General features: G+C 39.1%; 1 protein-coding gene across 1 annotated transcript in view; it reads right to left on the minus strand.

The window, feature by feature from the left end:
* Nucleotides 1–16,068, minus strand: part of tmcc3 (transmembrane and coiled-coil domain family 3) — a 37,552-nt gene that overhangs the window by 7,903 nt on the left and 13,581 nt on the right. Inside the window, exon 2 of the mRNA XM_008280855.1 lies at nt 3,687–3,857. Within this exon, the coding sequence (XP_008279077.1) occupies nt 3,687–3,857 (171 nt within the window). The remainder of the gene's footprint in view (nt 1–3,686; nt 3,858–16,068) is intronic.

Raw genomic sequence — 16,068 nt, forward strand, 5'->3', positions numbered from 1 at the left:
CCACTGGAGCTTTACAACAAAGTCTGTGACCAAATGTGTAACAATCACGAACAGCTTGCATGCAGAAATGTGATTTTTTTCTTAATGCATTGCAGAGCTATTTATTTTTGCAACTATATAAATACAGGGTTCCTACACATTTGAAATTTCAAAATTCCATATTTTTTCCAGAAACTAATTTCCAGACTTCTCGGTAAAAAAAATTCAAATAGTGAACTTAGTTGACTTGATGTTGTCGGACTTGGTCTCATGCTGGGTTTAGCCAAAAACGCTGTGACTCTCAGTGCAGAGGATGCGGTGACAAGATGAAAGTGTTTTTCTCCTGCATATGACTCGATTTCACACAAAGTCTGCATTTAGCTTTCTTTATCCGTTCGGGATCCTTATCCAACCAGTCTTTATATTTGGGATTTATGAGCCAGTCGTCAGAGCATTTACATTTACCCATTATGAGTTCTGCCAACGACCATACAAGAAACTTTGACTCGCTCACTCACAGACTTTGAGGACATCACCTGTCTGTCGAAGCAGCAGTGAAACTTGACAACACCTGGGCGGGCCAATGGGTTGGAAGAGGATAAGAGCAGAAGGCGGGCATTCAACTTGTCAATCTACCCAAATGTTTTCTGGGACGCGTAGCCATGGATCTATTATATGAACACGTAGCCTACTGTCTGCTCTTACACAAACATTTTAGCTGCGCTGCTAAGGGCCTTAAAAACAGATCGATCCACTTCTTTTTTTAGATATTCATAATTTTATGTTTTAGAACAGTGGTAATAGTCTTGGAAACATGAATATTTTTCCATACAATAGTTTCCATTTTCCATACTTTTCCAGACCTGGAAATGTATAAAATCAAATTCCATACTTTTCCATACTTTTCCATACTTGCGTAGGAACCCTGTAAATAGGATGGGATTTGATGTACCTGAAGTGTGTATTACAGGAAAATGGTTTTGGACGGGGACTTTGTATCAGCAAATACTAAATATTAAATGACATGGATTAGATCAAGGGGAAAAAACTTGACCCAGACATCCCAGAACACGGACACATCCTGACAAGCAGACTGAAAAATGGTAATCAGAGCTGGTGTAAAAGGCTTCTCTTCGTGTTAAATGGTTCTACATCTCTTCACCAAACCACTTCATTTGAGTGTCTTTTCTTCGTCAGACCAAAGCTGCACAGTTTCATAATAACCTTCAGACTAAAAATAGAAAATGCCTGTATTTACTGTACTAGTTTTCTGCCTGTACTTGTAGCTAGCAGCCTGTATCTGACAGCTAAAAGTGATTGGTTGAAGGCTCACTTTCACAAAATGCATTTAATGCGTACCATATGCAGAAGTGGGAAAGAATCATCAGCAGATTTACACAGACACCTCAGTCATTTTAAGGTGGAGTTTTGAACTGCAAGTAGTGCTGTGGAACTGTCTTTCTATCAGTGGGTTCCTGTTTTGTTTGTTTCATGCACGTACATGCATTGTTTCCCACTATTCCACTGACCTACAGGAGAGGAAATGCAAGGAGGAGAAGACTGCTTCACTAGTTTCCAGTTTCAAATTGCTTTACGCCAAAGCAGCAGCAAAGCTTCACACTAGTTTTGCAGAATAACAGTGAGTGCAAACACAATTTTAGTTTGTGTACAAGAATTCTCCCCAGGACACTTTTAATAAGGTCAGTGTGTGCGTAAAATACAAAATCAGCAGTCCAGTCATAATGAATGAAACAATGCATATAAAGCGTCATCGAACCAAACTCGTTTCACTTCGACTAGAAGTAGTAATTCATTGTTCGTAATTTCTTCTGCATTTTTATCTTAATTTCCCACTAAATTTAGGTAAATCCTCCTAAATCTACTGTGAACAAAGTTGTCCTGATGATCAAGTTCCTGTGAAGGGATAACTTCCCTCTGAGTAACAACTCTATGACTTCTAATTGAAGGACTGTGATGAATAAATCTGAAGAGCCGTTTTGGTTGGTATCTGTGTATCATCATGATCATATCATGAAATTTAAATGAAAATGACTTTATTGTTGGATTTAAAAATGCTGCTTTAATTGCTCCACTAAGTCCCACTACACCAAGCTAAGGAGATATTTAACCTTGTGTTTTACTCAAGAGCAGTGGCGGCTGGTGAACATTTTTGGTGAGGGGGCGCAGTCTGCAAATGACCTTTTATTTTAAATCAGAAATGACAGAAATTAGAATATGAGTAACATCAGGCACAACTACTTACAGTCATGCAAATTTTCTACCTTTGGAGGAGATTCTAATCATAATATAATTTAACGTTATCAAGAATTACCAGAATTAAATTTCAAAACCATTCATCAAATTTTCATCAATATTTACAGGATCTGTACAAACTCAAAACACATCAATAATGAAAAAAACACTGCTCAGGGCCACAGATTTACTGTTTCACTGGTAGCACCAGTACGACCTACTTTCTCATTTTGTTGCATCTCCTACCTGGTCAAAGGCAGAACACATGATTTGCTGAACATTTTCTTATCGATAGACCCTATGATTTACTGATGCTCCCTAAACGCCCCACATAGCAGGCTGTGGTAGATGCTGTTGGTGGCTGTGGTGTGCTCTGACCGGTGTGTGACCAAAAATGACTTTAAAAAATAATAAACCAGGGCGTTCCAATTTGTCCTGGGTTAAACCGAGTTACATGTGTTCTACACGCGGTCTTTTCTATGAGCGGAAACACAGCGAATGTAGGTGAGCTCTGTTTTTCATGAGAAGACCTCATTTTTAATCGTAAATACTGCAGAACACTGAAGTTATAAAAGTTCTACTTTCCATCACTGTGGTCCACACAGCAGCCTCCTGTGTCGGTTACAGCGACACTAATACAGCTTCATGATCATCATGCTCACCAATTTACATTCTCAAAAAAAAGGTCGCAAATGCAGTCTGGAGCTATTTGAAAAAAAAAACTTGGCTCTTCTCTCTTTCTGCTCAGCAAACTTCTCTATTACTTTTTGGTTGAAGTCACTCATTTCTGTGGCCAGTCTTTTCTCCACTGACAGCACGGCCAATGCATTAAGCCATCATGACAGTCGCTGTCATCGAGTAGAAGAGGAGGGGGAAGGCCATGTGACGCTGTCAGAAAGTGCAGTCGTAAGAACGTCAAAGGACAGTTTTGATATCCAACCACAGAAGACAAAAGCAAATAAAGACAAAATTAATTGGCTTACAGCAAAAGTGGACGGGTCCGGGACGCACCGAGCTGCACCCTGTGAGAAAGTCTGCAGCAGCCAATCAGAGCCCAGACCAAGGTCCCATGATCACGAAAAGTTTTTCGAGCTACATACACACTCATGTGGCCGCGCCCGCATCCAGGAAGTGTAGAATTAGTAAACACGCAGTAAAGACTAATTTTACATCTCTTAATAATACAAATATTGCTAATATGGCAACAGAATGTGAACGTCATTATTAATTGTATTATTATTTTGTTATAATTAATTCAAATTTAACGTTGTGTTTGAGAACTACTTTTTATCTGCTCATTAGTAGTGGGGCGGCGCCCCTGCGCCCCGTATTGACCAGCTGCCACTGCTCCAGAGTGAGGTTAGTTCAGAGTCCCCCATGTCTCATATGTACATAACACTTTAAAGTAAATCTGCGAAGAGACAACAGAGGAGGTGAGTCATGCTTCCTCTCACCTTGAGGATCTTCTGCTGCAGGCTGTCGATCCCCAGCGCTCCCTTGGTGAAGTCCAGGCCCACGCCGTCATGTCCAACACTGTCAACCACATCCAGGTTGGACTCTGAGCCGCCACGACGAATGGGCACCGGGATGCTGAGGATGTTGACATCGCAGGCGCTGCGCTCTGCCTGTGGACATAATGATGTGACATTAAGGTTACAACTAATGACTCATTACTGACTAATATGTGTGTTATGCTTTTAACAGTCTGTCAGAAAAACAGTACATCTATTGCACAGTCTGACTCACCAATATGTTCACTTTAAAATGATATATAATTAAGAAAAGCAGCAAATCCTCCCGTTTGAAAACTTGGAACCAATGAATGTTTGGAATTATACCACAAATTCTTGATGAAAAAAGATTAACTGATTATCAGAAAATCTGATTACTTTTCTGCAGATCAATTAATCATGGTAGCTCCATGTGGTATAATTTAGATATCCAGCATTCAGGCTTTCATCTCAAGCGGAGCGGATATCAAGATGGCAACACACTGTGACATTATGATGTGAACATTTAGGCCTTATTTCCTTTGAAAAATACAGAAGATGGTAGTTTTGACAAAAACTGAAGCTAACACTTGAGGAGAAATTTCTTACAGATTTCCTGTCTGCACCTCCAATGCTTAAATTGTTTGTCTGTTGAGAGCAGGACAACAGTGTTTATACATCACAATTTTTACTATTAAAGAATGGGCAAGTCCCTCAGGAAAATCTGCAGAACCGTGTAAGACTTAACAGGAACATCCATGAGTGTGGAGGTTGGGATTGGGCCTATGTTCACCACCTTAAACTACAATGTTAATATCTGCATATAAAGTACTGCTAGTAAAGTAAAAGTATCGGACAAATTAAAGTTTTGACCTGTTCATTGTGCTAGATGTAAATGCCAGGGTTCACTAAAGTCATTACAACTCCTCTTGAGGGGAAAATGAAGAAATGTCACGAAAATAATTTATATTAATCTGCCGGTGATGCTGCAGGATCACAGAATGTATCCTGTGTTTATCAAAAACGTCACTAACGCTGACACAAACTCTCATCTCGACACATCTCTATAATGGTGTAATAGTCGTGATATTTCAGTCTGACAGGCTAATGAAACTGAAATCCATACAGCCACGGCAGAAGCACAACTGTTGAGCATTGCGATAGGTGCGATGCTGTAAAAAGCCTCATTCAACAACACCAGAGAGAGATATAAAAATGGTTCTGAATGAGATAAGCGGTACACTGACAGTAAAAACCAGTGATGCTGCACAAACACATATTTTGTAGACAGAAGACAGACTTTGTACAGACGTCAGATGCTGCAGTCTGTTAAGGCTTACAGGCAAAACTATGCACCAAAAAAACCTGCCGCGCAATCCTGTGCCAATAATACAAAATGGCAGGTGTTTTTATGCGCCCTCAAAGAAAAAGCTTCCTTTATCTTCTTTCTGTCTCTGTCTTGTCTCTGAGTAAGTACACCTACCGTCTTGGCAAGAATGAAAGAAAATAAAAGTGGAGAGCTAAAAAAGAATAATAAGAGGCTCCAAAGAGGATTGAGTGCATAGTTCCAGAGAGGATTCTTGTGTTTACAGTGGAGGAAATTAGGGGAAAAGGCAGCTGATGGGGCAGTAAATCTGTCCTAAGACTGCACAATGGTCAGTTAGTGGAGCAGTAGGGACCCTGGGGCTCCAAACAAACAGCCCCCAGCAGCACTCGTTCTAAAAATCTACTCTCTGCATTGACAAAAGCAGACGATTATGTAAGGCAACCTAAAATATTAGTATGTGGTAACTCTAGTTGCCACGGCAGCAAAGCACACACGGACAGACTTAGCTGCAAAACACACACACGCGCAAACTGCTGACAAACCCTGAGGGCGGGTTTTTATGCCTCTATTCTCTTTGTCTTTCTCTTACACATACACGAGAAGAATAGATGACACTTTAATTGCGTCCTGTGGCTTGCAGTCGTACAGCCTGCGATGCATCCTGGAGAGTCAGCAGTCATCACCCCTCGCAGTAAGTAGCAGTCCTACTGTAGCAAACTGTAACTCACATTATCATTCATGTAAATTCATTCCTACGAACACGGCTAATGTTTTTGCTGCTCCTGAGTACAGATGGCAAACACCCTCAGAACATAACACATGCATCGGTCCAACCAGAAGGCAAGACATGCAGCCAGAACAAACCTGTGTTGTAATAACGCTGATCAGTGCAATGGACATTAAGTAGAAGCATTGTATGTGCTATTATTAACCACTCAAATGCAAGATTTTCTTTGTTTACTCTGTATTTAACCATGACACGAGGGTCAATGACACTTGCCTCACTGAAGTCACATGTTTAAGGCATGATGGTCACGTGTTTGATTTCCAACCCCTAAAAACGTCTCTAAACTTATAAGATTACTTCCTTTTTTCATATTTTATTCTGTGTTATCAAATTTGTGTACTTTGCTGCTCAGCTGTACTGTATTTTTTTTTAGAAGAAATGCTAAAATCCTTTTATTTTTTAAATCTGTGTCCAAAGGAGATGCAAAAAAACAAGATGCTGTGTAAAAAAAAAAATCTGAACATGTGGACTGCTGATTTTAAACATCAAAGTTTAATTACAGTTTGTAGCAAATACAGCTGTCTTAAAAACTGCAGGACTTGAAATGAAAAAAAAAAAATCTCAAGTTTGTCCAGCTGCTAGAAACAGCTGTTCAGCTGCAACAGATGTCCACAAATACTGTTGTAGTAACTTCATCAGTCCAGGAAATCTGTCAGTATTTACTGTCACCTCTAGAACATATTTACATTTAGAGCATTCTGTTGCTGAAACACTTCATTACTTTAGTTTAAATGTTGTTGAAAGCATGTAATCAGAGTCCTGCTGGTGTTGAACATGATCAGTGTCTCTGCTGACAGACACTCACCTCCCGGCTGGTGTTAGCGTTTGAAAATCCTAGTTTAGCGTTAGCATGAGCCTTAACTAGTCAGCTAAACCGGACAGCTACCAGACACATTTTTGACAACTGTTTGCTGCAAAGGGCATCAACCCAATTGTCAAAGTTAGCAGACAGCAGAGAAGTAGGTTCGTTTCATGTGACCCTTATGAGCGTTCATCCACCACACCTGTAACTTTAACTCATTAAACAACAAGAGGCTCCAGTAAAACTACAATATATTTTCTGACAGTTAAACTGCATACCTTCTGTTTTGTGTATGACTGATTAATATATTTTTAATTGATTAAATTATTAACTACCAATTATGAACTAACAGCTAATCATTAAAATCACTGTATTTGTGTTAAAATCTGTCCATCATGAGTCCTTGTTATGTCAGACTCTAAAGCTACCTGGTGGAGCACTCTTTTAAAAACCCAACCTACATAATTTGTGCCTCAGAACTCAGAAGTCCAGGCATATTGCTGCATCCTCCTGAGAAGTTCTTGCCCTTTGTTCAATAACAGATAAGTCCCTTATCTATAAATACATTTACTACACATTGATTAGGATTCTCATTGCACGAGTATCTAAAGTGCTATCGTCCTTTGGCTGGAACAATTATCAACAGATAATTGATGATGAAAACTGATGAAGCCAGCTGGGCTAGCAGAAAGCAGCTAACGATCAATACACGGTCTTGCTGTGAGCCAATAGCAGTGAACGAGATATAGGACATCACTTCTTTACATGTTCATAAACAGATATCCCCCCCTCTTCCGTGCCCTCTGACACACAAACAGCCTGGTCATAAATCAGCAGTGGATTCAAGCAACACATGGCTTTCTGTGCCTCGCATTCAGCAGTCCACACACGTATCGGACATCCACTGGAAAGTGGGTCTGAGGGCGAGAGTGGGAAATTATTAACATGTGAACACACAGAGGGACCATATGTCTGAGAGGACACACGTGTCGGCTTTGCAGAGCAGATATCTGGACACGACTCGTCCTGTGACCCTGACCTGCAATGAGGGCATTTAGATTATTATACAGATGGGTGGACACAGAGCCAAGACACACAAACAACACACCAGGGTGTTTGTCCACTGGGAAATAAAAAGGGGATATACCAATATTGACCTGTCTGAAAGTGGGCTGCTCAACCTGTCTCCCTGAAATAAAAAATGTATGAATGGAAGTGAAAGTAGTGGAACACTGGCTCCAGCCAATTTCCTTTGAGAAAACTCCTACTGGCCATGAAACCTGCTGCAAGAATGCTCTAAATTAGATTTTTCACAGCAGACAACACAGACGCCAATCAAAAATGTAAAGTCCTGTTGGCTGAGTAGGTTAATTTACATAACATCTGCAGCATCTTTTGTTCAAATGTGCTCTGGAAGCTTTGATGCATACAAACACCATCTATCTATGTACACATAGAAATGTCACATGCTCTACTGCTTTTCAGGCTGATTATATCACAGAATACCACAACTCCCACAAGCAGCTACAAAAATACCTTTTAATTTGTAGATAACGAGGAAATTAATCAATGACAGCACTGGGAAGTGTTTGTCTTTCATTACACCCTATAAATGAGCATCTCACCTGAGAGAGTTTGTTGCTCATCTTTCTATTAGAAGATTGCAAAGTAAATATCTTTGACATGGGAATCTTTTGAATGAGGAAAAAGTCAACATGGGTCTAGAAGTTTTTGTTTTAAAGAAATATAAGCTATTAACTAAATTCAAGACATACCTATTATTGAGTACATGAAAGGCGCCAAACTGAAAAACACGATTACGCCACAAAATGAAAAGTCAAGGAATCAACTGAGCTGTTGCAATTCATCTTGAAGTAAACAAGAAAATCTGCACCAAATTTCATAGCAACCCAACAGTTCCTGAAATACGTTAGACAAAACAGAAAATGCCAAACTCATGGTCACACAAGAGATACAATCAGGTGATAATCTGAGCTTTAGAACTCATCCTCTGAGGACTGTGGCTGTCTGTTCTAAATTTAATGGGAATAATCTAAAGGTTACCTGATAATGAAAATAACCATCAGTCGAAGCCTAAACTATTACAGACTTAATAAGTCAACATGGAAAGGACACAACATGAGGCAGCCATGGTGTCTGAGCAGTGGTGACTGATTTGCATTGGTTTTCTGTATTCAAAATGAAAGTTGAGTGACTGGAGTTGAAGCTTGTGGTGTGCATGTATGTATGTGTATTTGAAAAAGAGAGAGTGGGCCAGCAAGTGCTACTCCACCTCCCACTAAGCCAGCTCATCTGATGGAGCTGTGAGTAGGGACCTTGCCATGGGGAGACGACGGCCCGGCACAAATACACAGGAAACTGCCAAGGGAAACCTTTTCCTTTATTTCTCCCTGCAGAAGCTATTTATGCCCGACTTGTACCCATCAATTTATTTTCCACTAACATGAGCCAGAGGTGGAGACAAAGCATAAACATGGGAACGATCAACTTGTCGTCCCTGAACGACACAATCCTCCCCTTTCAGCTAATCAGTGCTACTTTGAAAATGCCAATATCTAGACGTGAGACTCTACAGTTTGTCAAAAACCAATCAACAGCTGTCTGCTGGTGACGAATGAACCAATCATTCCCTAATGCTAATCAATCATCTCAAGGGTGTTTACGTGTGGTGCTTTTAGCTTGTCGATTGTGAAGATTTGATGCTTTTCTTTGTCGTACTTTATGGTAAACCTTATTTAGAGGTGTTATCCTGGGCTGTGGGAAATGATGAAGCAAACTATTATCTGACATTTTATAGACATAAAATATAATTAGCAGATTAAGCAAAGAAAATAAGGTAAGCTGCAATATGGAGCTTAAGCCATGCTACTGTGACTACAACAGTTGATCTTCTAATGTGCAGAAACAATGAGTCGATTAATAATTTTATAAACATTTGATTGTTTCACCTTTAGACAAATTAAAGAATATTATTCTTCCTCTGTATTTGCAATGTAAATCAGATGAAATGAACAATTGGAGGACACCTTGGCGTCAACATTTTCTGACAATATAAAGATCAAATTGTTAAATAAACAAGTAAATACATAAATAAACAAATGAAGAATGAATATGTAAAAACCAAAGCAACAGTTTGGCACACATGGCAGTGCTGGTCTTCTCTCTTACAAATGAGTGCTTAAAGCAGTGAATGTAACAGATTATACCACATTAGTCATCTATTAGTCGGCTCTAGCACAGCATGGGGTCACACACAGTCTAAAGCAGCACACCAGATTACTGCTGGCTGATTTAACTGGTGTCTGTTTGAGTGCTGGGCAGGAAATAATGGGATTGGCAGAATCCAGATGAAGAGATTTAATGGGGAGATGTTCAAAAGTGGGGTTTTAAAGCCAATCACAGGAATCGTAACATTTTAAAGTTGTTTAAATTAATTGTCTCCTACACGGACTCATGACACAGAAACCCAGCAAGTCTTCACACCACATGTATAGTTTCAACCTGTGACCCAGCTGTAAAGTATCCATGGCAACAAGTCTCACTGATACATTAGGAGAAGCATAAAGTCATTAACTGTGAAATTAGCATGCTGAATGATCATTTAAACAAGACTAAGACTCTTTGAGGCTGTGCATTGGCACAGTTGAGCTAACATGCTCACAGTGACAATGCCAACATGCCAATGCTAAGGACATGTAATGCTATAGCATCTGCATCACTGTTTGCCTGCTGTCTTATACTGTTGAATTGGAACAGAAGGAATCCTCCAACATACACTCTGTGGATCTGGGAGGTGGTGTTATACTACTAAATTTGGAGAAAGTTTGGTATTCTATGCATGGATATCGGAAGAACTAAACTTGGTCATTATTTATATTCCATGTCAAAAACTTGCACCCAGTATAAACTTTTTTGTTATTCTCAAGAATGTTGACTATAACTATTGCTACAAGAAATACATTTTTTTAGGTGTGTACAATTTTATTTTACCTCCATCTGCAACAGCCGTCCCTCATCAGAAGAATATACCCTCGCTTGAGGAACACGACCAAAAGCTACAGGAGTTGACCTAGCCTCTAAACTCTCCAGATCCTAATTCAAATGTGTATCCATGACATGTGCTGGAACAAATCTGACCCACATAGGTCTCAGCCTACAACCCACAGGAACCTAAGGATCCATGTGCTGCTTTTTTGGCGCTGCAAGGGGTGGCGTTACGGCTGTGGCTGACTGGTGTATAGTCATTAAAATGGCACTACTGTAAGTCAGGGGTGTTCAAATAAAGCTGTCAAGAATAAAAAGAAAAAACAAAACAACCCAACCCTGATATAAAGCTCATCATATCCACCATATCAGTTTAGCGTACTACCATACTAACCACCACATATGGACAAATATAATTGAGACTAATGAAGATTTATTAGTTCTGAAGGTATCTTTAGATAAAACAAAGTATTAAACAAATGAATAGTTTGGCCACATTTTTACATTTTTTTATACATTTCACTCAATAACAAATAAAACAACCCACATGGTGGCCCTATAGGAGAAGTCAGGGGATGACCAGGAAAATATCCAGGGAACTATGAATGCCTGCGTGAGATTCAGAGCCAGGTCATCAAGAGTGGTGATGATATTTCAGTCTCTTCTGAGTATTTGAAATTTGGCCATGACAAATGTGTGACACTCTAAAAATGACCATAAAAATAATGACCTTAAAGCAGAAACAGTACCACTCTGGCCCTGCCTGTTCCACTCGCATTTACCTCCTCCTACATTCTCTTTTACCAAACAATACAGCAGCTCTTTGGACTATTATGGAAATGCACTCAGATACAGTTTAGATACTCAGGCTTTGAAAGGTTTAATCTAGAAACCCCTGTCAGATTTGCTCAGGCTGCCCTGTTTCAACAAACTTGTAAATAACACAGATGAGTATCCCTGGTTATTTATGACTGTACTTCCTGAGGGCTCCACAGAAAGCTCATACACCAAGCCTAATGCATCATGCTGCCACGGGATAAGGTAGAGGTTACACAAACCAGTACACCTGCAACTGAATTCAAATCCATTCAACCTGTGACCCCGCAATCTTCTCTGAAATATTTTGAAGCAAGAGCAGCATCTGCGCTGGAAAATGACTACAGCCCCTTTCTGGGTACAAATCAAACAGAAAATATCTATAAAACCGTAGTTTGTTCCGTATGAATAATAAATCAAGCATAGCCTCACACTGGGTTTTAACAGTGCTGTGCATCATTAAGATTACCTTGTGGGCTATTAAGCACTGTGTTGTATAATTTTCACATTATCTTCACATCATTTTAGAAAAATGGGGCTCCAGCTCAACTAATTTCTTAGTTTTTTATCTCCACTGATGTAACTTGAGGGCTCCTAACCCCTCTTATCTCCAAAGTTTACTTCTCTCATTTCCTCAGTTGACCTCAACGAAACTGATTTTCATAATTGAGCAGAGAAACTCCCTCCATTAAAGCCAGCAACAAAAGGAAAACCTCAGAGTGTCTTTGCACAGCGCACTTACTTAATGTGTAATATTATCATAGAAATACCATAATGAATACTTGACTTGCTAGTATCCAACTGTTAAATCGCAACTCATTAATGCAAGACAGGTTTGGTTTGTTTTGGAGTCAGAAAATCTTCAGGGTGTGTTCATTCAACCGTTGCCATTTTTAGAGTGTATTCCAATCACGTACAAAGATAGAAAAGCAGTTCACCTATGACAGAAAAGAGGACAGTTTAGGGCAAAATGAGACATTTGGTTCAATTGGGCTGGAGAGCCTCCTGTCTGCAGGACGTCAGCCGTGACTGTGTGACCAGAGCGAGGAGCCCCCTGCGGGGAAAAGGAGCTGGCAGATAGGAACACCGCCCCGTGGGGCTCCAGAGATTCAACAGAGAATTACCCAGAGAATAAGTGGAAAGCAAAACAGTCACACAACAGACGGAAAATGGGAGATGGGTTAGAATACAAACACAAAGAGATAAGGTAATATTTAGAATTACAGCCGAAGAGGAAAATTGAACCTTTTTTTTCCCCTTTTTGCAGCATTTTCTCAGTAAATCTTTGCTCTTCTGATATGAGGTTTGAGTCATAGAGGTATTATAAACGGTTGGAAAGTAATGATTCCAATCAGACTATAAATTTAAAAGTCAAAATGAGTGACTAAATCAATACATTACAGATAAAAACTTTTTTTTGCACAACCATGGAGCATAGTTTGTTGCATCAAACAAGGACTTTACTTTTTTTTCCATTCTGCTATCAGACTACATTTATTTTCTTTATAAATGAATATGCAAATTATTTTCTTGATTAATTGCTTTGTTTATAAAATGTCACAGAGCTCCAAGAACTCAATTTGCTCGTTTTCTCCCACCATCTGTTTGCATATATTGAATTTTATTATCTCAACAAACTCAAAAACCAAACAATAGCCACATTTAAGAGGTACTTTTACTTAGAAATTGACCTCAAACATTTATTCGATAATCAAATTTGTTGCTGATTAATTTTCTGTTGATCAATTAATCACAGAATTTTTCAGGTGTAACAGTAAGTTCAACTATATTGCTGAGCCTTTACTGTAAAGTGCTTGCAAAGACAAGCCTGATGCACTCAGACTTTGACATGAATGTAAACATGCATACATATGCTGTATGTGTGTGTATTTGTACATTTATTTGAATGTGCATAGTTATGTGTGCATAATCAAATCAACTGATTAGATTTGACTTAACATTTTCCTGTCAACTAGATGATTCTTATTACTTCTCACCGATTTCTGTATATTTTTTGTAAATTACATCATAATTATAGCTATGGTGAATGATGTGTACATAAATGTTAATATTTTTTGAGTATTATAGGTCTGGTGGTGGGTAACGTCCACGTACTTAAAACACCTCCACATATGGCTCTGCTTTTGTTTTGCGTCGACAACTTAACCTTTGCTTCACTTTCAAAAACACAAACACACACATGCCAGATTTAAGGTGGTGCTGAGGGAAGGTAAGGGAGTAAACAACATGTGTCATTCCTGTATCGCAGCACTGACTAAAAAACTTCAAATCCTAACAGGCTACTCTCTGCACACACCCACACACACACAGTCCAGAGTCCAAACTTTGGGAGACACATACAACGCCGGTGTCCAAAAGATGACATCAAATCACGCTGCAATCTGTTTGAAGGATCAGCCCTTGAACAATTTTCCTCACTTTGCTTTTGATTGATTAAAATTATTCATACCTCACTCTGACACTGTGCTCACTTCTTTTGTCAGTCACTGAAATTGTAATTTCAATCATTGCAGCACTTTCTTGAAATCAATGCTGATTTCAGTGCCATGTAATTCTGCTTTTAAATCCACTTTATTTGATTCAGGAGCACTCTGATGGAGTGCCAGACTGTATTATTAGCTCATTTTGACTACTTGCAATGGAAATCGACACACTTGACAACTCAATCACAGATATTCATTACACCAGGAATCAATGTAAAGCATCCCCTTATACAGAGTAACTCATTTTTGAGTGCATGTATTAGGATGTAAAGCAAGCATGACTGAATATTTGATTTACACATGAGGAAGTTCTACGGAATAAAATAACTTTAAATGTGAAAAAACAGCAAATGTGATTGTTTAAAATTACTTGTGCATCAAAAAATGTCAGGATGAAAAACTAAAACACAGTTTAGTTTCAAAAGCAGACCAATAATTAGGCTGTGTCTTATGTTATGTAGCCTCTTATCTGAGCTCTCAAATGGTCAGAAGAACACAAACATGCACAGATTTCTGTCCAATAAGGCAACACAGATTCACTACCCTTATTGCACGGACACCAATATTGTTTACTTTAATGTGCAGTCACCTCTAAAAGACTTGTTCTGAACCATGAAAGACACTGGAATCATGCTAAACATCACATAACTGAAATTTGCATTTTACTCAGTGTCTTTTACACACTTTATTTTACAACGTTTTGCAATATGTGTGCTGAAAAGCAGGCCAGTTTCTAGCAGTTCTGAGTAGTTTCTCAGACTGAGATGTCCATACAGTATGCAAGTGTCAGAGTGTTGCAGTGCAATGACCTACAGTAGGAAAAGCCCCCAGAGCCTCATTAGCAAGCCACAGATGGAGAGAAGAAGGTGGAGGGCATGTCTGCCTGAGTCAGAGACTGACTGAGACATCCTGCTCTCATCCTCTCCTCATTTATTCCCCTTTGCACTCACAGCAAATTCAAACAGTGATCAGTGGAGATGTTCCCAGGGGAAAGATGGCTCTTAACTACTGGTGTAGGTGTACTGTAAGCAGCTGATACATCGACAGAGTAATAGAAACAGATGGTTTTGAGGGGCTAGATGCTCAGGATAAAGAAAAAAATGTCTGCAGTCATGCTTGCAACTGAAGCTCATACATAGATTAGGGGATCAAATTAAATGTTAACACCAACATATTGTGTGCTCCTAAATGGAAAAGCCAGAAAAGGAAAAAAAAGTTGGAATGGTGTTGGTGTTGATAAGAGCTAAATGTGTTAAAGGGCAATGAAAACAGACGTGAAGATCGCAACTTCAATGTCCCCTGAAGCTTCAGCTAACCAGAATGAAAAAGAGCAGCAGCAAAATGCCAGATTTCCATTATGTTCTTCAACTTGGTGCTCTTTTAAATAGACCATCTCACGTTATCTTCCTCCTTTGTATTTAACAGCACCTGAATAGATTTTGTGCCACACACACTGTGTATGCTGATGTGCCCATTTGCTAATATTTGCATGAGAATAGTAGACGGAAACATACTTTCATTTTCATTTTCTTCTGCAGATTTCTGTAGATTTGGTTAAAATTTGAGTAGAATTTAAATGAAAAGTTGACGTGATAAACACTGATGTTTAACATGTATGTTTACCAGGATAACCAGTTTAGTTAGCATGCTAAGATTTGCTGATTAGTACAGATTTGTAGCTGATTGGTCAGAATCCTAGTACCTAATGGCACTAAAGGAAAAGTTATTCCTCTGAAGACCATGAATGTCTGTATTGAATTTTGTGCCAAGCTTATAACAGGAAAAACTGTAAAGGTTGAAGCTTATGTGTGAGAGTTTATTTGAAAAGCAGCATCTTTATCATTTTATCTATCTGACAATGTGCTTGTTTAGCATAAGACTAAAGCACAACCAAACTACATCGGCTTATTTATCAATAACAACAACTCAGACATGGTTTATGCCACATGCACCACAAACCGTCCACATTTTGTCAACAACACCTAAAGCAAATTCCAAACCTCTAGGCTTAAGATTAATCTGTGGATAAATGCACACACTCTCATGCTAGCTAAATTACCTTGCAATCCCCAGAGTTGCACTACTGTTTAAAAACAGTGGCTTTA

This window comes from Stegastes partitus, unplaced genomic scaffold (genome assembly GCF_000690725.1).
Source record: "Stegastes partitus isolate 25-593 unplaced genomic scaffold, Stegastes_partitus-1.0.2 Scaffold212, whole genome shotgun sequence".
Classification (NCBI taxonomy): Eukaryota; Metazoa; Chordata; class Actinopteri; family Pomacentridae; genus Stegastes; species Stegastes partitus.